The sequence below is a fragment of the Gallus gallus genome, chromosome 15 (assembly GCF_016699485.2).
Source record: "Gallus gallus isolate bGalGal1 chromosome 15, bGalGal1.mat.broiler.GRCg7b, whole genome shotgun sequence".
Lineage (NCBI taxonomy): Eukaryota > Metazoa > Chordata > Aves > Galliformes > Phasianidae > Gallus > Gallus gallus.
This window is the reverse complement of record NC_052546.1, coordinates 2423942-2445715: the sequence shown is the minus strand read 5'-3', so window position 1 is coordinate 2445715 and position 21774 is coordinate 2423942. Positions and strand designations below refer to the sequence as shown.

The 21774-nt window shown below is 41.8% G+C and overlaps 1 protein-coding gene across 10 annotated transcripts in view; it reads right to left on the bottom strand.

Annotated features, from left to right (window-relative positions):
• The window catches only part of GALNT9 (polypeptide N-acetylgalactosaminyltransferase 9), a 199759-nt gene that overhangs the window by 46683 nt on the left and 131302 nt on the right, over positions 1-21774 (bottom strand). For all 10 annotated transcript variants that reach the window (XM_025155561.3, XM_025155562.3, XM_046901218.1 and 7 more), the window contains 2 exons: positions 16422-16619; positions 7884-8001 (listed from right to left, as the gene is read on the bottom strand). In XM_025155561.3, coding sequence (XP_025011329.2) covers positions 7884-8001; positions 16422-16619 — 316 coding nt within the window. The remainder of the gene's footprint in view (positions 1-7883; positions 8002-16421; positions 16620-21774) is intronic.

The window sequence follows — 21774 nt, the reverse complement described above, 5'->3', positions numbered from 1 at the left end:
CTGGGGGGCAAGGCAGCTTAAACCTCCTCTTAATGCATGGGGACCAAACTCCTCCTAACAAAGCCAAGCCAAACTTTAGCAGGAGATGCATCCCAGCTTGGCGCATACCCTCAGATGAACAAAAGGTCTCTTTGTGCCCAAATGTTGTCCCTGGAGCACTCTATCAAAACTCACCCTGTATAATACATGCATCTGCAGAGGGTACTTTCCCCTCTATGCCTCCCACGTCCTTCTTTAACATTTACTGTTGGAGATCAGTAGTCTATACAATTTATTGCACCTGTCAGGGCTAATTTATTCATGCAATCTGGCAGTAATCAAAAAGACTGAGATCGATGTGCCAGCAAACCCTGACATTTATTCATACTTTAAAGTCTCATTTGACCTTGAACTGCAGCTAACTGGGGCTGAACTTGTCAGAAGTCTCAGTGGGCCCAGCAGACAGCAGTGAGTGCCCAGGCAAGGAGTATGAAAGGCTGAAGCACTCAGGGGTGGGTAAGAAGATGCACCAGAAACCTTGTGACCTGTCAGTGCATTATGGTGAGGCCAGATGGAAGTAGGAACAGAAAAACAGATCTCAGGAGTTGATTTGAGTGTGCCCTTTACCCAGGAATGTGCTTAGGAATTCACTTAGTCCATCACTCTTGTCTTCTCATCACTCAGTCAAGCCCTAAAGGCACATAGCCATTAAGTACAGTTCCTCTAATGCACATGTATTGCATCCTACAGAAATCATTTCAGGCTTGGAAATCAGAGCAATTGGTAGGGAAATATAATGAAGTCTATTTAAACTAGTTCCAGACTCAGCTTTGTCATCAAATGACACTCAAACATCCTACAAGGACGATTTTAGAGTCTCCTGCCTCAGTTTTTCCTCTGTTAAATGGAGCTATATGTACTTATCTGCTCTCCAGACCAGGCCAGGAATTATGGGCATGACACGCTTTGAAGTTAATTAATTATTTTTCTGTTGATACAAAGACATTAGCAAAAATAACACCCTACTAGAGACCCCAAAAAAAAAAAAAAAAAAAAAAAACTCTTTCATTTCAGGTAAAAACATGCAGCTACAGTCTTGCTAAAACACACAAATACATTATCTTATCACAGTCAAAAACACTTGAATACGTAATATATGGTTGAATTTAGCAGATTTCGCTGACGTATTTTGATGCTTCCCTGAGTTCTCCCTGACTGCATTTTTCACACTGTAAGTTCTGTATGTCATATTAAGTATGAGTTTTTTTCTGTTACATTTGCTTTTTCTGAGCCTAGGACAGAAACAGAAATGATAGATGTGCCATTCTGTGTTTGTCCTCCCTTTCTTAGAAATAGCTAACACCTTCCTGCTGCGTTAGAGGGAAGTTATCAGTGAAGATATATGCATTTGTGCATAGAAGTGTCTAGCATTGCCATGCAGTCCAATCTGATATTCAGTGAAGACAAACAATGACATATGGTGATACGAAGATAATTCCCCTATACGGATCTAAGATAGTTGCCACACGTACCCAGTGGCACTACATATAGAGCTGTGGAAGTTATAATAAAGTGCCAATAAACCCTTTCAGTCACTCTGTTTCAGTACTTCTCCAATGGAGGACACAAAATCAAAGAGAGAGTTTGATGTGTTGTTTTAACAGAGACTTTCAATATCTTATTGGAATTCTTGTTCATTTCCTTCATTCTGTACTAAAACTCCTTAATTTTCATAATGTTATTCATGCAGAAACAAAGCAGGTATTGATGTTCAGCTCCACAATAACAATAAAAAGTATGCAGCAAATGTGGCAAGTGGGTGCCATCAAGCTTCCCACTCCTGGCAGTCAATAGGATCTAAAGATGTATTATTGCACACATCATAGCCCAAAACATTGCCATGATACATCCCACAAAGATTTTAAAGGGTGCAGAATTGAAGGAAATGATAAACTTCAGCAGGATGAATAATTTTCCTTTTCTTTCCCTCCTTTTGGACAGTTGATGGCTGGTGCCAAGAAATGGACTTTCATATAAAGGTGCAGGTACCTGCATCACTCCTTCCCTGCTCCTCAGCACGGAGGGGTCTGTACTGCAGATCAGCTCGGCATGCTTTGCTCTAGTCAGGCAGCACTATCACAGTGGTAATTATTAGTCCATTTGACAGTTCTTTATCAGACTACAAAAAATGCAGTGAGAAAGAATCACAGTCTTTCAGGCAGAATTAAAGCCAAACCAAATCAACCAACTCTAAAATCACCAAATCTTCTCCATTCTTTACCCAAAGCTCAAAGTTCAGCTGCTTCCCTCAGTCTCACATGACAGGAATGCTTCCATTTACCAGTGGCAAGGATTTCTTCAAAGAAGGCTTTTTCCAGGTGTGCTGGGCATGCAGCTAAGGGATGAACCTCTGGATACACAGCAGCCCAAGCCAGGCTTTCAGTAACCATCATCAAAATTAAAGGCCCTGGTGAACATTTGGAGCCCAGGATGAGTTTTGGCTTTCAATAGAAAACAGGTTGTATCAGGAAGTTTCTCACCAGCTGCAGCTCATCTCCAGGCTTTTGGTTCAGTCTCATCATTAGGCAGGGGAAAGCTATTTCAATCTCAGCACAATTAGCACTCACAATTTCTCTGCATTTTTCCTCACTGCCATTCAGTTCACGCTTGATGCTGCAGCAGAACCTGTATTAGATGAAACCTGCAGGAAATGGCTGAGAAGAAAGCAGTGAGGACTAAGGAGGCATTTTCTTTTCTCAGTTCTTTTGCTGCTGATCTGTTTCTGAAATTTCCAGCCTTGTGCTTTTATAACGTTCTAGTACATGAAAGAGTTTGTAGCATAAAATGTTACACTTGATGGAGCATGATGTGATATTGAAGCCAAATGGCCAGATGCTCTTTTCTGAGCTATTTCCAATGCTTCCACTTTAGAAAATGTTTTTAACAGTATTCACAAGCTCTAGTTCTGTAGTTTGCTGGCAATTTCATGCTAGAGCACCATTGCACTATGTTCTGAGGAAAACATTGTTTTCCATTCGAGGTTACAGTTATTTTCAATTTAATAATAATAATTAAAAAAGGCACCATCTGGTTCAGAGGCACAGCACACAGGTAGGGAGATGGATTCTCTCCCCAGAAAAAAAAAAAAAAAAAAGATTGTGAATTCCATTTGGAGCACAATTAAGAATATAGAAATTTCTGGTAAGGAAGACACAGAATGTTTGCTGTGGGCCAAAGGCCATCTTTAAAGGCTTGGCAGCGACTTGTGGTGGCTTCGGACTCCCTGGGATTCAGCAGCCTGGGATAAAACGTCTGCAAGAGCATCTCCTCTTACAACAAAGTCTGTCTCCTTTTCCAGACAGAATGCATTATGGCGTTATACAAATGTCAAGCCTAATCTCATCCCGTTTGAATCAATGCAACTTCTCAGGAATTAAAAGATACTGAACGTTTAGATGGGCAGAGGAGCTGGCTCATCATATATGCACATCACCACAGAACGGGTTTTTCCAATCCCTCTTTTGAAGAGGAAAAGGAGTTGCAAATGAATGTAATGCAGACACCGTGAATTCAATCCTTGCATGGTTTCTTAGTGCTTGACTTTACAACCTTAACATTCTTTTACCTTTGGAAATGCCTATAAAAATGCTAAATTAAACTGGAGATGGAAAAGAGGGCACCTTTACTTACACGGCTTATCTGGGAGGTGAGACTGGGAGATTTATCACAGAGATCTCTGCAACCTGTGCAAAGGGGTAACTTCCAGTAGCTGTAGATTACATCACTTAATAGGATTTTGCTCAGGCAATGCAGAGTTCAGTGCATAACTGGGCACAATCATTTTAATAGCATTTAACTTCATGCTGAAAATGCTGATTTATTGTAATCCGCTGTGAACAGGCATGTGTAAGGACGCTGTGAACTGCATTTTCAGATGTTAGAAATTGTTAATAAAATACTTAAATGTTAGGAGATATTTAAGGAATTAAATTTGAACCGGAATTTCTTTATACTAAAAATTGCAGCTCAGAAAAGGTCAAAATAAAAATGAAGCGTTTTTGATTAACTGAGATAAACATTTTGATTAACATGTGTTTTTGTGCAATTTTCATTTGTACTCCACCACATGTGGGAAAAACACCACGAAGTTCTGAAAAACTCTAGAATGGCATTTCTGCTTCTTAGCTGCAGGGCTAAGGGAGTCTGACCTCGTGAATCACCGGGGTAAAAAGCATCATCCAGAATTCAGAATTAAAATTTGCCATCCATAAATCTTGTGACATTTTTATTACAGCACACCAGCCCAGAATCTGTGCTTAAAACACTGACTGCTCAAAGGAATCTAGATCTCCTTAGCTGAAAGTAATAAAATCAGGTCAGGAATTCACTACTCAACAACCTGCCATTAGCATTTCTGCTCAGATAAAACACAGTTCATCTGTTTTTAAGGAAAGTAAAGCTGGGTCAGATCACATAAATTTGGAAAGTATGATTTGCTTGTGTATGAAAGTGCATTAGGTAACAGGTTTATTTCCTGGTAGAGAAATTCCAGTGTAGCTGCATCAGGATTTTGAGCAGTAGAAACAGTATTTCTTCATGGTCTAAGATGGGACTGCATTTCTTTGTACACAGCCCAGGCCTGCCTACAGCTGGGCTGCTTGGCCACCGCTAACCATGAAATCACAACAGTAGAGAGGGCAAATAAGCTGAACTTTTACCCTGTTTTCAGACAATTCTTTTCAATCCCAATGTACGGTGTGTTCCCAAGGGCACACTGCTACCCGCTGCCCCAACTGACCAAAGCCACGTGTGACACACCTGCACAAGCTGTGGTCACAGCTAACCTTTTCCTGGCAGACATTGGCTTCACTGCAAAGCTGTCAGGAGAACATCGCAGCTCTGACCAGTAGGTTTAAACAGAAACATTAATATGAGTTAAATAAAGAATTGCAAAGCCCTGGATATTTTCAACACCTGTGGTAGCCCCAGTCCATTTACGCACTGCTTAGTCAACACAGAAAACTGCTTAGGTTAATTATCTAAATACTCCCATCTCTGGAATTCAGAAAAGGGAAAAGCCAGTAGTGGAATACCCAAGAACATGATTTTTTTTAATAAACAATAGATTTGAGGGGGATTAGCTGGGTTATCAAACAGTACCCTCCCCAGTCAGCTCATTAGTTGCACTGCCTTTCCCTAGTTCATATTATGAAAACTATTTAAAGGAAGGTTCATTAGATGCAGTGTAATCTAATTCAGACACTTTGAGCCTAATCCTTTCTCCTTTAGTAATAACATGATGATAATATGCAAAGAAGTTTAAAGGATTACTGTTACAGCTTTTTAAAAGAGGGGCTGTTTTCAGCTGAACACATCCCATCACCACTTCCCCACCATTACTTCTTGCTCTTTACTCATCCATTTACACTTTTATTTTCTGTCTTTCATTGCACCACACAGTCACAGTCACACCGGGCAGCAACATCCCTCACACAGGTGTGTGGGACAGGCTGATGACCGCCTCTGCTCCCTGCTCAGCTTACAGCCTCCAGTACTGCACCATGTTGCCACTACCAGAGTTTCTCCTGCAGGGCCACACTCCTGGAAGATACAGCAGGAGCCCAGCCACACTCACAAGGAACAAGGCTCTGGTTTGCAGCTGGCCACGTTCTGTGGCAGCTCCTGTGTGGATCAGCCCTGGGAAAGGAAGGAGTTTTGCAACTTACTTTGAGATTCTGCAGTTAAAAAAATCTTTCTAAATTCACAGTGATTTTATAAATATCCTTCAGGGAAGAGAGGAGGTCTCTGTGCATTTTCATGCTGCTGGTTTCTGACACCTCAGAGAGAACAAAGGAGGGGATCGGTGCAGGACCTGTGGATTAGCAGGTGCACACTTTACATTACTCACTGTGCTAGATTCAGGCTGAGAATGTACATGAATGGATCCATGTTATGGACAAACTGCATTATATAGCTCATTTCAGAGTGAACTCGCTCATATGCCTGTGCTTTCACAAAGCTCTTCTCAAACATTTAGAGTAGGGTTCATTATTCCGTATACAAAAACCAACCAACCAACCACCCAACCAAGAAAGAACCCCAAAAACCACAACCAAAAATTGCCAAAGTGCAAAGACGAAGAGCTGGTTTCTAGATGCTTTGTGTCTACAGACTTTAACATGTTCCCTACCCCTGAAAATCTGTCCTCACACACTCAAATCCTTGGCTTTTCAAGCAAGTGCCATTTCATAATCCTATTAAAACCTTTGCCTCGGTTTACCAGGAGCCCTAATCGTACTCAGCAAGTTCTTCTCATCTAAGGAAGAACGACAGCTTTCAGATTTCTTAGGAGACTTATTCATCAGCCACACCAGAGCTTTGCCAGAGCGTTCAATCTATTCTGGGAGCAGCCATGTGGAAAAAGTTTCAAACAGCTGAAAGCCCTGCACAATGATAAAGGAAAGCTCACACAATCCTGGTAATAGCCTGACCCTCTTAAGGAAAATTGGATGATTTGTGGTAGCAGTTTTTCTGTCCCCTGTGTGAATTCTGAACCTTAAAGTGTAAGCAGTGTAGCTGCACGGTCCCATTAAAAACTCTATCCCTCTTGTGATGCTGGAATAATAAACACACACCCATGTGTGGAAACAAGTGCTGGCGACAATGACCTTCTCCCCCAGCCCACTGGTGTGAAGGAGTTTGTAGTCATTTCAGAAAAAAAGATCTGGATAAAGGATGGACTAATTTGATGTTCAGTGTTTCAGCATGAGCAGAATATATGCTTTAATGAGCACATTACACACGCTGGGGACGTGTTACTGTGAAACAGGGAATAAAGAGTAAGGGGAAAATAATTAAACCGCAAGCTTTATAATGAGGAAACTGTGTTCATGCAACATTAAGTAGCCTAATTTCAAGTGCTAAGCAATGGCAGGTTCCTTGGACTTTAGAAGGACTTGCTGGAAAGGAGCACCTTGAAAACAAGGGCAAAGGATCACAACTATCAAACCTCTTATAGGCTCAGAAGCCTGATGCTGCCCAGAAGCCATCTGTCCATGCTATGCACTGTTGTAAGAACCAGACAAAATTCATCCCTCCTTCACATACCTTTTCAGCATCTGTGAAGTGTCATTTTGTGTAAGAACATTCTCCCAAATCCCTCCCACCCAGAGCTCAGCCAGATTCTAACTAGTGCAGGTAGCCAGGTGCTCAGTTCTGTGCCCACAGGACTCCTTGTGTGCTGGGCTGAAGGGGGTGGAGGCAGGTGGGAAGATGGACGCAAACAAAAGTATACTGATTTCTATACATTTTTCTGAGATTGCTGTACCTGATGTTTGCCAGCGTTGCATTCCTCAAGATGTGTACTCTGTGACTTCTCCAATATTATTCTAATAGTCTTTGGGGCCAGCAGGTTTGGATACCTATCCTCTGTAGTGCTTATTCTATAAAGAAGACCCTTAACTTTTTAAAATACCACTGCATTTGTTATGAGCAGTACACAGAACACTACAACTGATTTCTTCCAGCCTGGCTTCAGTTCTCTGTTGGCACTGCATGTGCTAAGACTACATACATACATCATCATCTGTGCAATGAGCACACACAGACTGTTAGCATAGCTCTTATCACAAACTGAGCTACTGGGAAAGGCGAAGAATCTGTCTCATTGAGTTCAGACACTGACAAAATGAACCAATGAACCATATTTCTGACTGTTATCAGTCGTTGCAATGCCAGTAAGGCCAGGAACATCCATTTACCGGGAATGTCAGTTCTAGATAGCACTGCAGTAACAATTACTTCAGCATAATAGCCTATCAGTCAGGCAGCAATTCTGTTGGGCCACGGGCTCCCATTTTTCTTTGCAAATAAACATTGCACAAAGTGTCTTCTTTCTTACTCACCCTCATGCCCAATTCAATGTTCTCTCCTCCATAGACCTCCATGCCAGGGTCAAGCAAGCCAATCTCACCAAAATACTCTCGGTCTACTACAAATGAGCATCCAATCATGGCTGGTGTCCTGCACAGAGAGATTAAAGAAAAAATGAAGTCATTTTTTAGCTACTACAGAAACCATTTCACAATAAATTTACACACACAAAACATTGCTTAGTGCTGAAGTCTGTGAAGTTTATCTGCTAGCCTGTACTTCCATCCTCCATGTACATTCCATCCTCCATCCTCCAATGCACAGCAACCTTGTGGAACCAGAGCCACCCAAACAACAAGCACTCTGCCAGACACACCTGGACCAGTTGTCCATGAGACACACATGGGATGTGAGGTCAAGTACTCCCTGCAAGTAAGCGAAACATTGGACTATTTCTCCTTTGGCTTATAGACACAACAGGCTCTGGAGCTGAAGTTCATCACCATCCAGAGCAGCACCAGAACTAGGCAATGATTTATTTGAAGATTAATGCACAATAAAACATAAGCTTTCTCAGAAATGAGGTCTCTCTTTATTCCCATATTAAAATTAAGGCTGTGATAGGAGCCATGGGTCAATCACACTATGAAGTTTGGTCCTCTGGGAATCAACTCTAACAGAGGAATTTCAGCCTTGGTGAAGCTGTTTCATTATTAACATTCCTATTTTTTTCTCTGGCAAGTCTTTGTAAAAACATTCAGATGAAGAGATCCTACTCTCAGATCCACCACTGACCAACTGGTTCCTTTCTCTGAGCATCAGCTTATGAGTAAAAACACAGCTTCGCTCTCCTTTACAGATCACTTTGAGACCTGCCACTGAGCTCTGTTACATAACAACTTATGAGGTCATTTACTACATGAACACAGGCATTATTTCAATGTAATATAATTTAGTGACTTTTGCTAGTTTTGTTGAATCTCTACTTTTTTTTTTTGCTACTTTTGCTGAATCTCTGCACTCGTCACAATATCTGACTCCCTAAAATTCAAGGTAGGAACTAGGTTTTATCTCTACAGAAAGGGCCCAGGTCAAGGCCTTGGAGACAGAGCCCCACATTTAAGTGGGATTCTGACAGCCCAGACTGATGAAACTGGGAAAGTGCAGCCTAGAAAATTGTTTAGTAACCTGAATACTTTTAGAACTGACCTAAAAGAATGAGCTGTGCTCCCTCTTCCATTGAAAGGGAGATGATTTTGGACCATCTGTCAGATGCAGCATCATCCCTAACAGTGCTGTTATAAAAAGACATAAGAAAAATACTAGTTCATCCCAATTTTCTACTTTGTAATAGAATAGAGAATGTTCTGTGTATGACCTAAGCTTATATATGCACCATAAAAATGCCCTATAGAAACAAAGATGATGGGAAAGTTTTATGACCTATTTTAAGAAGTCTCCTTTGAAACTGACTGGTGTTATACCATCACTGTGAAGTCTCTCTGACCTGACATACCTGCGTGTTTCTCCAATTGGTATAGAAAACTAGAAAACAAGAAACTTACAGTGACATCTGAGAAACATATTCACAAAGCAGCTTCATACACACATGAAAAAGTGTTCTGGCTGGGAAAATGAATACATTTTTACTGAGGTATGGGTGGATCCCACTGGTAGCAGCAGTGCTAGCACATGAGGTCATTTTTCCCATCAGGAGTTCACCATCTCTATAGAAGAAAGTTAGAAAGACTACAAAGAAATGGCCAAGATATGGTGAGATAAAACAATTGTTTTATCTTTGCTCCTAATGCATATCCCACCATTGCAGAACACAGTCCAATCTATGGCAGGAACTATTTGGTACCTTTGAAAAGGTTCATTTGCTGAAGTACTGCTATTACTTATCTGTAATGGACTCTGCTGTGGCACTCACATTACTGGTACCGCTTCAGTGTCTCTACCTTGCACTTTTCGTGTTTGAAAGACATTGCAACCTCTCAGATAGTTACAAGCCTATGCTGCAGTGCACACTATCCCTCTCATGTTTTCTCTGCATAATTGAAAAAGGCAGCTGTTGATAGAACAGCATTTGATCAGCACTGTTTCTGACAAAGAAGCTGGAATAGCTTGATTAACTCTCACATTTCACCCTAGAGTAAGATGCACTCTATGGATTGTGAGCTAGCAGGGCAAGATTCAATGAAGTTTACAAAGACAAGAATTTGGCTTTCTCAGATGACTGTGGTCTGAAGTGGGGCTCAGTCATCGCCCTGCACCCATTTGTTCCAAAAGGTCAAAGGAAACAAGCTGAGTGCCACAAACTGGAACATCCACCTTCTCTTTATGTACATGCTTACATACCAGGATTTTTGTGAGATGGATGAAACTTACAGATACAAATTAATTCCTAAAACATGTATTCTTGTTTACAGTTCCTAGTCATGCCTGAAGACAGGCTTGCCTAAACAAAAGCCGAGATCCTCCATCACTGAAAAAATGATTTTTGGGCATCCAAGGAATAATAAGCTCTAGAAACTGAAATAAAAGAAGGGTGTGACCAAAGAAAGAAAATTCAATAGCTCTGAAACTAAACAAGCCTTTGAGGGTTTAGGCATCTCTTAAGCTTTAACCATGACAAAAAGGGAAGGGAATGGGGAGAAACAGCACAAGTCACTATCTTCATTTGCCTTCTTATGCGCATAAAGCTAAGAATAGACCTTGCTAGGTGAATGCTAGAGCATCACTGCTTTGCAAAATGGAGCTACTAGTTCGGGATTAGACCCACTTCCTTTCTAGCTCCCTAAAAAAGTCCCCCAGAGGCAGCTCCTTAAAGCAGTAGGGTGCTACCTTGAGGATGTTTACCTTCGTTCCTAATGAGGAGCAGAAATTGTAGGCTTTGCAGACTGCTCTCAGGTGCTGCAATCTCTCTCCCTGTGAGATGGATTTTTGCAGCTGCCAGCTCTGTCCATTAAAATACCAACCTGTTAATTGAATGGGGATGGGAAATACATTTTGGATGCAACTACATAATCATCACTCACAGATAAATGCCACTGAGGACTACCTTCGCAACTCCCTCCCTCTCTTCTAGGTTTTATTTTTTCTCATTTGATATATGCAAATACAAACAGACTCCACAAGCCCTCATGGCATATTCTGAAAAAAAAAATGTTTTCAGAAATGAGCAACAATAGCTGTGCAATGGCAGAAGGAATGACATCCTGCTCATCAGAGACACCACTTAAAAAAATTCCAGTCAATGTATCTCCACTTGAATTTGGCTACCTATAGCCACTGCAACCCTGGAAGCTGAACAAAAATGTGGTCAGTGCAGGGAAAGCTGGAAATAATAAGCCTGAGGCTGTGCCCAAGCCACATCCTGATGCAATGGAAAAAACTACCCAGGAAGCACAGTGCTGAGTCTTCTGAACAATGCATGCAAAGACTTCTATCAGGTTCAACCAGAGTTTCGGACATTTAGTTCTCCTCAAGCCCAGGCCCTTAACTTTCCCGTGCTTTGACTGATCCAACTGTAAACTAAGTGTAATACGATTGCACAGCCCAGTGAGCTGGTAACGGTGCTGGGACTCGGGAGACCTCAACTCTGCTCCCATCTCTGTCATTCATTTGATCTTCAGTGGATCACCTCCCCCTGCCTCTGTTACTCTATCCACAAAGCACAAATAATACTGGGTAAAAATTTCAGGTCTGCCTTAGCACCTTAAAAGCCTAACTAATTCATTTATAAACTTATACTGGACTGCAGTGTAAGTGCCACATTGCAAACACCTTTAACAAACCTGCCCCTCGTAAAGCACGAGACCTTTGCTTGGCTGTAACCACCAGGTTTCTCTCATAACTAAAAAACCCCAATATATCTGCTACTTTCAATACACTGCATCAGGCACTCTCCTGGAAAGTCAGCAATAGATATATGAGCAAAAACAACTGTGTTAGCACATCCTAAGCACTGCTCACCGCCCAAGGGGTGGCAAACAAGAAGGTGCCTGCCCTTTGCACTTCATGACTGCAAAGTAAAATAAATTAACTTGCATTGCAGACACTTCCTATAAAAGGTCTCTCTTCCTTAAGTCAAGGACCTTGTAGTGAAACAGTGACATTTTTAGAAGGAAAGTATCACAGAATAGCAATTGGATGTGTATTATTTATTAGCAACACCTCAAAAGGTGTTGAGAGAATTAATTGATTGGTGGAATATTCTGTCACAGAACTGAAGATATTATAAGCTTTAATTATAATCAACAGCATGAGTAAAAAGTTAACAAAGGAAACACACTAAAATGGCTTTTGCAGCTAAAATCTTAAAATGCAGCATAGAATAGCATGATTCTGCACTGCTGAAAGGTACGGCACACTGCTACCAGAGCAGGGGCACTGTGCGGCCAGGAGCAGTGCTGCTGTGGGATGGCTACCATGGCTGCCTTATGCTATAAAAGAGTCACACCAGGCCATAGGAACAGAACTCAAGGACAGATTCGCTGTTCAGGAGCTGCAGGAAAAAAACTGTCAAGCTTAGTGAAGGGAAGGTATGCTAATTCCTTTGGAGATAAACAGCAATGGAAAATAAAGCAACCCAGAAAGCTTGGCTAGGAATGGCAGGGCAGTAAGGATGCAGGATAACATTCTGGAGCCCTGCAGGAATAGAGCTTGTGGAACAGGCAGGATGCCCACCAGCCACCTAAAGGTGGCTGCATCACCATCGGTGTGACGGATCGGCACAAGGTCTCGCTGCATGTGAGAAGGGCACCCATGCTCCAGCCAAAGCAGGCAGCCTGCGGGCATGTCAGGTGCTCATTTGCATCCACGTGTGAGACACACATGCCTTCTGGAGTGGCTGACTCAGTGCGTGCACACACACACACTTCTTGCAGTACCAAGCTATGGCATATTAGAGCAGTAAGTGAGAACATATGCAACAATGAAATGCACCGCTGCTGCAGAAGGAAGATAAAGCAGAAAGCTGTGCAACGCTCGGCTGAGGGAGACTGATTAATGACTCCAGTGTTGGTGGTTGCTGATCATGAAATCAAACAGAGCAGTCCATCACAGTCGTGACAGACGAGGGAAGATGAGCCAGACAGAGCTCTGGAGAGAAGGCACCTTCCTTGCTGTTCCAAAATGCAGCGTTATCTTTTGTATGCAGAAAAAATCCAGCCTGTTTCAGTGCATAGCCAAATTCGTTAGAAACCCTCTGAAAAAGTATCCTTTGTTACACAGTTTGTTGCCAGATGATAAGGACGTTTTTGGGCAGTGTTCTAAAGGAACACAAATGGAAAATGACGTGATGGACACAGCGTGTCAAAATAACCATCCTCATTTAAATCTTCACGTTCGAGACATCTCACATCTTAAATGTCAAACATGCAAAATGGATTGCCTGCAGAAGCTGAATTGGAAAACATCAATTGCTCCAAATTTCAGACTATTAGCACAGGGGAAGAAAAGGAACTGACTTTGAACTGTAGCAGAAATCTTTACAAAATCTGACACTTTATTCTGGCTACTCCTTTACTGCTGTTTGCACTTCAAGGCTACATCCCCTTTGTCACCTGTACTGCAGCAGCCGGACTCTGATCCTCACTGAGGACTGAGGACGCATAGATTCCACTGAAAGCCTTTGGTCCCTTGTGAGACCCAGGAGTAAGTATTCAGCTGTGCCAAACACAAAACCAATCACAATGCTACTAGTTATTAGCCTCTGCTTTTGCAGAACACTCAGAGTCTCCCAACAAACCCCCTGTTTGAAAAGGCAGTGTAAAAGGAAGCCTTAGGAGGGACGGTGTCAGCAAGGGCTGAATGAACGTGCAGTTTTTCTGTTTGTGAACAACCTTATGAAAGCACTGAAAAGACATGTGGATCTAAACACCATGACTATGGAACAGATTGTGTGCCCTGCAAACTGGACATAGTTGCAGTTTACCACGTGGGATGCTGGTTAGAAAAATAAACCTGTATCAAACTTGAGGAGACTTTGAAAGTCTGCTCACTTTTCTGATTTCCCTTTGCTTTTGCAAACTCACATTTTTACAGTTACTAAGTTCATGTCAAGCGTGCCTTCAAATTTCAGTTCTTAGTGCAGACTTTCTAATCCTTTTCATCAATAGCATTCATATGTTCCCTCTTTTCATCACCATAATTACACTGGCATCTCATTTAAAAGCCACAAAATTGCACTGTATGTCTATAGGCCAGCACGACACAACAGCACAGCCAAATGCTTTAGCAAATCCATCCATCAGAAATCAGTGCAGCGTGACTATCAAGCAGAAGCCCTGCTCTCCTAGATCACTGCCTTCAAAGCTCATGTTCCCAGGGAGCCATGTAAGTGTTCACGGTTCAACATTGATGTCTCTGCATTTTAGGGCATGTAATTCATAATTTGCAGAGAGGTGCTTCTGTATCCGGAACATCTCAGTGCTGCTGGGATGTGTCTGCAAGGGCCGGGCGCTCTCCTCCTCATGCTGCTTCCTCTCCCTCAGTGCAGTTTATGCACTGTTGAAGCACAGGGTTTCTGCTCAGAATAAAATCGCAGCTCTTGAGAGCCGGCTGCTTACGTGCATCAGCCTTCAGTTCTTGAACCTTATTCAGTTCTGTACCTGTCCAACTCAGCACCAGTGTGACTCTGGCAAGTACTTGAACACACACCTGAGGAAAGCCCATGGTAAATGGAGGCAGTATTGCTGAAAGAAAACAAACTCCTCTTCCAGCAACACAGGGGTGAGATTCCTTAATGTCTATTAGAAAGATCAATAGCTGAATTCCCAGAAATACTTTGCAGAATTCCATGCTTCAGTGAGTGCAATGGCTACCCCTGTACAGAACTTGTCCAAGGAACTTGCTGAGGTTTAACTAACTTTAACCTCTTAGCTCAGTCTTATCTGATATTTGACGTTGTTTCCCCAAAATAGAAGAGACTCAAATACAAGAACAACTGATGTGAAAATTAATATAGTGATTCCACATATAAACTGGAAGTAATGAAGTGTGCAAAATCTTTCGGGAATAAAAGACTGAAACACTGATTTCAGGAGTGAAAGCTTTGTCTGATTAATTTTTCTTCTGCAATATCTATTTCTCAGAGCTGAGTGAAGTAGATAGAGAATGGCTGTGCTTTTAAAACAATGATGGGAGGACAGGGCATGTTATCCAAGAAAACTGATTTTCTAAGTAATTACTTTCCTGCTTATTGAGGTTTCAAGCTGAGTGAAGGGTCAGTGCTGAAGGACTGTGCTGTGCTGTGATAAGTAAGGTCAGTGTTGCTGTATATCTGTTTTGCAGTCGCAAGGCATGAGAATGAACATAATAGGAACTTGCAACACTTGCTCAAGTACAGATTGAAATACAATTTGTATGAGGGTGAGACCCTGTGAGATGGTCCCACCCAACCAATCATTTAGAAATGTGAACAGCCCATCCGTGTCCTAACACTCCTAAAAGACCTCCAGGGTCTTTCCAGTTGGGTGTGTTGTTTGAGGTTTCTTGGATGGACTGGGAACAGACATCTCAGAACCTGACAACTCAGTCTCTATGCTGAATGGAGGTACATCATCTTTTCTGCCAGAGCCTACGCTGTGACCATATGATAGAGTTTTAGCTCACTTTAGGGTGGATATGATATACATCAAGATGAAGATATCTCTAAGAAGGTAGTTTGTATCCTTCCTAGGAAAGTTCAAAAACAAGGCAAAGAACCCTAGAGTAAAACCTTTTTTTGCTGTTTATTTCAACAGTTGCTAAAAAAGGTACCCTTCACTCAGCATGGCACTTTTCAGAGGAGCCACGAGACAAGCATCTGCACCAGAGAAGGAAGTTTGGATGTGAATTTTCAAAAGAAGAGGAAAGAAAGACTCATTCTCCTCAGTTCTTGTTTTCTCCCTGTAACTCCAACAATTCTCAAAATGACTGTGACAATTCCTGAATCAGTATTTCCTTAGAAAATTTCATTCCTGTAAGGGAAAATGTTACCTTACAGAGAAAATAAAATGATGCTCTGCTCCTATGGTCTGGTTTCATTTTAAAATTCATCCAGTGGGAAAACTCATAACGTGCACAAAGTTCTCCAAAAAAAGAGCAACGCTCCAGTGAGACCAGGCTAACACATCTCCTACTAGTGCTGCTGGGAAGCTCTGGTTTGGGCTGATGTCCAAGAATGCTGCCTACAGACCCAAAGTGAAAACAGCCTCCTTGCAATCATATAAAAAATACCTACATTTTTCATGCATACAATGTTTATCTGACTCATTATTCATACCAGGGCCAATTTGGAAAATAAAACATAGATAAAAAAGATCTTTCTATCCTAGTAAGGGCCACAAAGTGAACTTGAATCACATTTTCACAACTAGATCACAGTACTTGTATGCACATTGTGCTGCAGCTCTGAAATGTCACACATGCATTCACAGCTTTGCAGACCCATCCATGTTCCCCAGTTTCATTTTACCACCCCTGCACAAAGCCTACAGCCTTGCTTCACTTAAATTGCCCCTTGGCAGACTGGGGAGATGGAGACGTTGTTAGCACAAAGTGACAGCGTGTAGGAGATTTACCTGATGGGTGCTGACTCGTCCCCTTTATCGAGCCAGTCCTGTGGTGGGATGATGTACATGCACCAGAGGCCCCAGTTGTAGCCATGGGCTGCATTGGCGTATTGCTGCACTTCAAATGTGTTGTACTTGATGTTGTCGATTGCTGGCAAGATGATCCGCTTTCTGTCTTCTTTGATCCGGGTAAGCGCAGGTTCCACCCTGAGAATAATAAAGACAGCAAAATGTTTTGCAGCCATCCAGTTATCCCGGGCCCCTCTTTGCAGTCTGATAAAACAACGTTCTCTAATACTGACGGCAGTAATCCAGCGAGATCACGCAGACCATAACACAGCATGGCAGGATCAAATGCACGTCACCGTCATAGAGCAAAGGGGCTGAGGTTTGATATGGCAATACTCACATAGCAGCCTCACACAGATTATTGCCCCAAAGGAGTTGTACCACTTTGTGTTTAATAGCACAAAATTTACCAAATACTTATTCTTATGCCTTGGGAATGCCATTTCAAATTGTAATGGGCAAGTGTTGCGAGTCACCATGACCAGAGTAACTATTAACAGTCCCTTAATGTCTACAGCACCAGGATGCCTCCTGCTGATGAGGGATGAGGAACAAAATGCAGAACAGAGAACGAATCTGAAGGTTACTCAAAGACTTAAATCTTGTTTTTGAAGGATTGACTCCATTGGACCTTGTTTGAATGACAAATAAGACTGTATTGTGTCTTCTAAAACCTCTCTGATGATGAGAAGGTTTCAATAGCCAGATGGTGCAAAAGCAGCAACCTGAAGGAAATGTGCCACCATTTCAAAAGGCTTTAAAACATCAGTGTGCTTTCAACAGAAGCTGTATCCCAAAGTGATTCGGGAACCACTTGCTTCTGGCCAAGGCAGTCGGAAATTGCTAAGAAGTTTGAGAGAAACTGATCCTAAAAGGTAACAGACATATATAAGGGTGGAAAGCACTTCTCAAAGCAGCATTGGAAACAGCCATCACTCCATTCTTTTGTAACTGTTTCCCCTTGAAACAAACTTTGAAGATTTTGCAGAGCTCTCACGTGTACCTTCTCTGAGGGAAGGGGGTTTGCTGCGATTCACAGAGGCAGTAGGAGCTGAGCACTGATCTTTTCCCTTTTTTGTGCTCAAAAGGCAATCATTCCTTCGTGCTTTCAAGTTGGCTGTTTTATGTTCTGTTATCTTCTATTTTGTTTGTTACCATGTATTTTCTTGTGTAGGCTAAATGAAAGGGACAAGTTATGAAATTAACTCAACCTCCATTTTCCTTCTGCATTGCCTCAGTCTGAACTACCACAGATTTTCTGATCTCATCAGTAAGAAGATAACATTTCCTTTGTACTCAGGTATGGCCAAAATACTCCTCTTGACATCACACTCTTGTTCTACCCCTCCCCAGGGGTGCAGTGCATTATTCAGTATGCCAATCTGTAAAGTCTTGAGGCCACACACACACATCCCCCATACAGAGCCAATATGACCTGCCAAATCAGGCTAAGCAGCTTTGACTATTAATAAGAGATTATAGTTATGAGATTAACTGCTTTAAAATCCAGCGTGTGTCCACCAGAAAAACTCTTATAACTCCAAAAAATAAGGAAAGAATGCAAAAAAAGATGAATCTAGCTAATTCTTTCCATAATGCTGTTCTGTGTTCACCAGCCTAGAGGCAGGCATCAACCAGACACTCTTCTCCCATCACTGATTCTGTGCCACCATGCACGGCTGTGGAAACCCTCATTCTTAGTATCAACAGGAGGCTCTCTCACTCCCTTCTAGCCTCTGGAATAAAGGATTTCAAAATACCCCACATCATCATCAGTGACAGGCCACTGACAAACTGGCAGAGGCATCTTCCTCTTTGCAGTTGTGGGGAAAAAAAAATTACCTTGAAGCAGACCACCGCAGAGCATTTGGAGCAGGAGCCCCATTACAAAACTGACTGGTTCCCTTGCAAAGCAACCGACACTGCAGCAGCCTTTGGGCACTGCGCTGGACCCTCTTCTGAAGCTCCTGGACATTGCTTTAGCACATTTGGTGTAGAAGAGATATCACAGGGTAGAGGAATTATACCCTCCAGAGAGCAGTCACAGATGGGATGGGAAAATGCAGTTCTGAGTTCTCTGTTACTTGGGAAAACTCAAAATGGAGTGATTTCTCAGCTAACCGCACACCTGTGAGGTTTCTTAGCTTGTCTTGCCCAGTCAGGGATGGCAGAAATAGTTAGGGGTATTCAAATACCAAGCCTTAGAGCATCTCAAAGGGAACTACAGGAACATTCAAATCCCAGGTTCAGTCAATGCCCTCTGTGCCACCAATACTGTTTGTGCTGTTCTTCTATCTGCCATGATCTCCAAGCAATGGCCAGTCTGTCGAATGAAGTACTACTGCAAGCTTCCACAGGAAAGGGTAATAGACTGTGTTTACATTTCTTATCTTAGGTAATTCATGAAATACAAGCCTCTTTTTAGTTGCTGCTCATTGCCGCAGAAGTCCAGCCCTGGAACAGCTCCGCTGTACTCAACAGACCTGCCTGGTAGCTTTGTGTCTGTAGGCTGAGCTGCACTGTCATCAAATCCTTTGTCAACCTTGCTGGTAATTCTGGCTTTGTCTAACTGCTTAAGGCTTTTGAAAGGATTATGATTAAATCTTTCCTAGAAATTTCTAATTTTATTTTTCCCTTATTTTAAGCTGCTACATTATTATGGGGATTTACTCATCCCCTTTATAGGCACCAAAGTTCATCTATTTTCTTTCCTCATGCTTTGTCGTCCCCACTGTACATCTGGAGATGTCAGGTGCTCCTGGCAACTTCAGGAGAAAAAGGACTGAGTGGAAGAGGTAGCTGAAGTCCAAGTGGGTTCACCATGCTGTGCTGATGAGCTGCAGGATGGGGTTGGAATATTTCCTTTCCACATGGCCACTGCTGGCAGTGAAGCAGGATCCAGCTGTTCCTGATTAGGTAAGCCAGATGTGAATTTTGAGATTCATCCCTATTTTACACAGATGCAAAAAAAAAAAAAAAAAATACTAGGTTCCTAGCTTGTATCAAGGTATAGGAACAGAGTAGCAAATACAAGTTATAATAATAACAAGATTAACAAGTTATTTACTGGAGCAAGAGGAAAAATCCTTCCAGGCAAATTCATAGACATGATAGATTTCAGTAAACTAAATATAATCACAAGATTAAACTTTCTAGGTAGTACTACATCTCATACAACTTTGTGCGTTTTTTTCCTTCCACCACCTCATGAAAAACAAGCAGACAGTTTGGGTAGAATTTGAGTGACAAAGACGTTCCTCCCTTCTATCTCCACTAAAAGAATATATTTGTCAATGGTGTCCTCCCACTCAGAATATATAGCTAGTGAATGGATAAAGTCAGAAGAGAGAGGACAGTAAGTTTAACTCTCTTATAGACTCTGCTAAGCTAATGGCTATTTTCACTTGGGTTTTATTTCTCTGAAGCAGCTCCTGAAATACAGTAACACTCTGCAAACATCTCATTCCCAGGACTCAGTCCTGTGGGTAACAGTGCATGATTGAAACTCCAAAGAGCATAAGGCTTTACCCTAATTTAGGTGGGCTTCCCACAAGCACAGCAACATGCTGGTAGGATCATCCACAGCAGGTGTTCTGCTAAGTGGCTCCTTGCAGAAGCTGTCCTGGGGGATTTGTGGCAAGAATCTGATCAGGAGCAAAATCACAACAAAGGGATGTGTTGATTTAACAGTGACTGTTTAGCATTTCTCTAATTATAGCACACACGTGTCATGTTTTCGCCTACCAGTGAGAAAAGTGGAGGTCAAAGTATGGAATTTCCAAGGTACTGAGAGCCCATGTTGACTTCTATGGGAGCTCCAGCAATGCCAGTGCTGTGTAAATGCTCCTGAGATAAATATTAGAGTCAGAAAAGGAGCTGCAAGGCAGAATTTAACCCTGAGTTTAAAATAAGTCTGTGAGAAGATTGAGAGCAAAGGCTGAGGTCATACTGTGATCGTACTCACTTCCCTAATCCCATTGTAAGTCTTTCTCTGAAACTATATTCATTGTCTTTAACTCTGGGCCAAAGCAGAGCAGCTCAAACCCCAGGAGACATCAGGGCAAACAAAAATTGCATGCTATCTTGCATCTTTATCAGATTGTCAGAGTTCATGCCAATGAGGAAGTCTGATTTTTTACAATGCTTAAAGGAACAGCTTCTTCCAGATAAAAGAAACAGGTAAAAACAAGTTAGTAATGAGCTCCTCAGCACACGAGTACGTAATTCACCCCTTAAATATGTAAAGCCACCTACTGACTTCAAGCAGACTTTTCAAAACAAACATAGGAAGAAGTGCATGTGATCCAGGAGAAGAAGCCACAAGCGTGCCACAAGGCAGATCTGCTGCTGCCCAACTCTTCTGCTCATGGGACTTCACGACTTCCAAGAGGCTTTGCCAACCCACATTACTCGAGGAGCAGACCCAGAGCCCCTTTCAGTTCTTTAAATAGAATGATTCTAAAGGACATTCCATAGTAAATCATTTTCCCTTCTTTTTTTTTTCTCCCCCTAAATGGCACTTCTTAGGAATTTGTCCAAAACCACCAAAACCAAACCCTTTTATAAATAGCATAAATTGTGCTGGGGAGCTTTTCCCCTAAATTCTGCCCCTGTCCTAAGTAGATGTCTGTATATCTTGGTCTGGGTTCTTCTGAGATAAGCACACTTCTTTTTTTTTTAACTCTCCATTATAACCATTCCAATTTTTACTGCAATTAAAAAAAAAAAAAAAAAAAAAAAAGAACATTAAAAAAACAATTATTTTGTTTCCCCTTTCACAAATCAGGGCTCCCTTTTCTCCCTGCAAGGACTCTTACGACATTAAATGAAAGACAAAATGGTCTCATCTGTTAGATTTTGTGGCTCAGTGGGTTTAACACTTTATTCTACTCTGGTTGTGCCGCTGTCAGTTACCATTTTAAGTAAAAACTTAAAAGAGAAATATAAGAAAAAAAGCTGTGTAAGCTGAAAGCTTATTTTGCATGTGATTTTATATGCTACCTCGGATTTTACTGACAATATACATTTATCAGATGCAGACAAGCAGATTTAAAGACATACATAAATCTCCACTGAGGCCATGTGAAGAATATTTCATGCAGAATTCTTTTCCTGTAAATAAGTGTTCAGAGAACTAAAAAAATGAATGTATATCATAATGAATATATGTATACATATCATACTCCCTTCCTCAATCTCAAAGAGGAGGGGAAATTACTCATCTGTTCTCCCTGACATCTCTATCAGCACCCCTGTGTGCCCCTGCAGGTGCAGACCTGCAGCCCACAGCCAG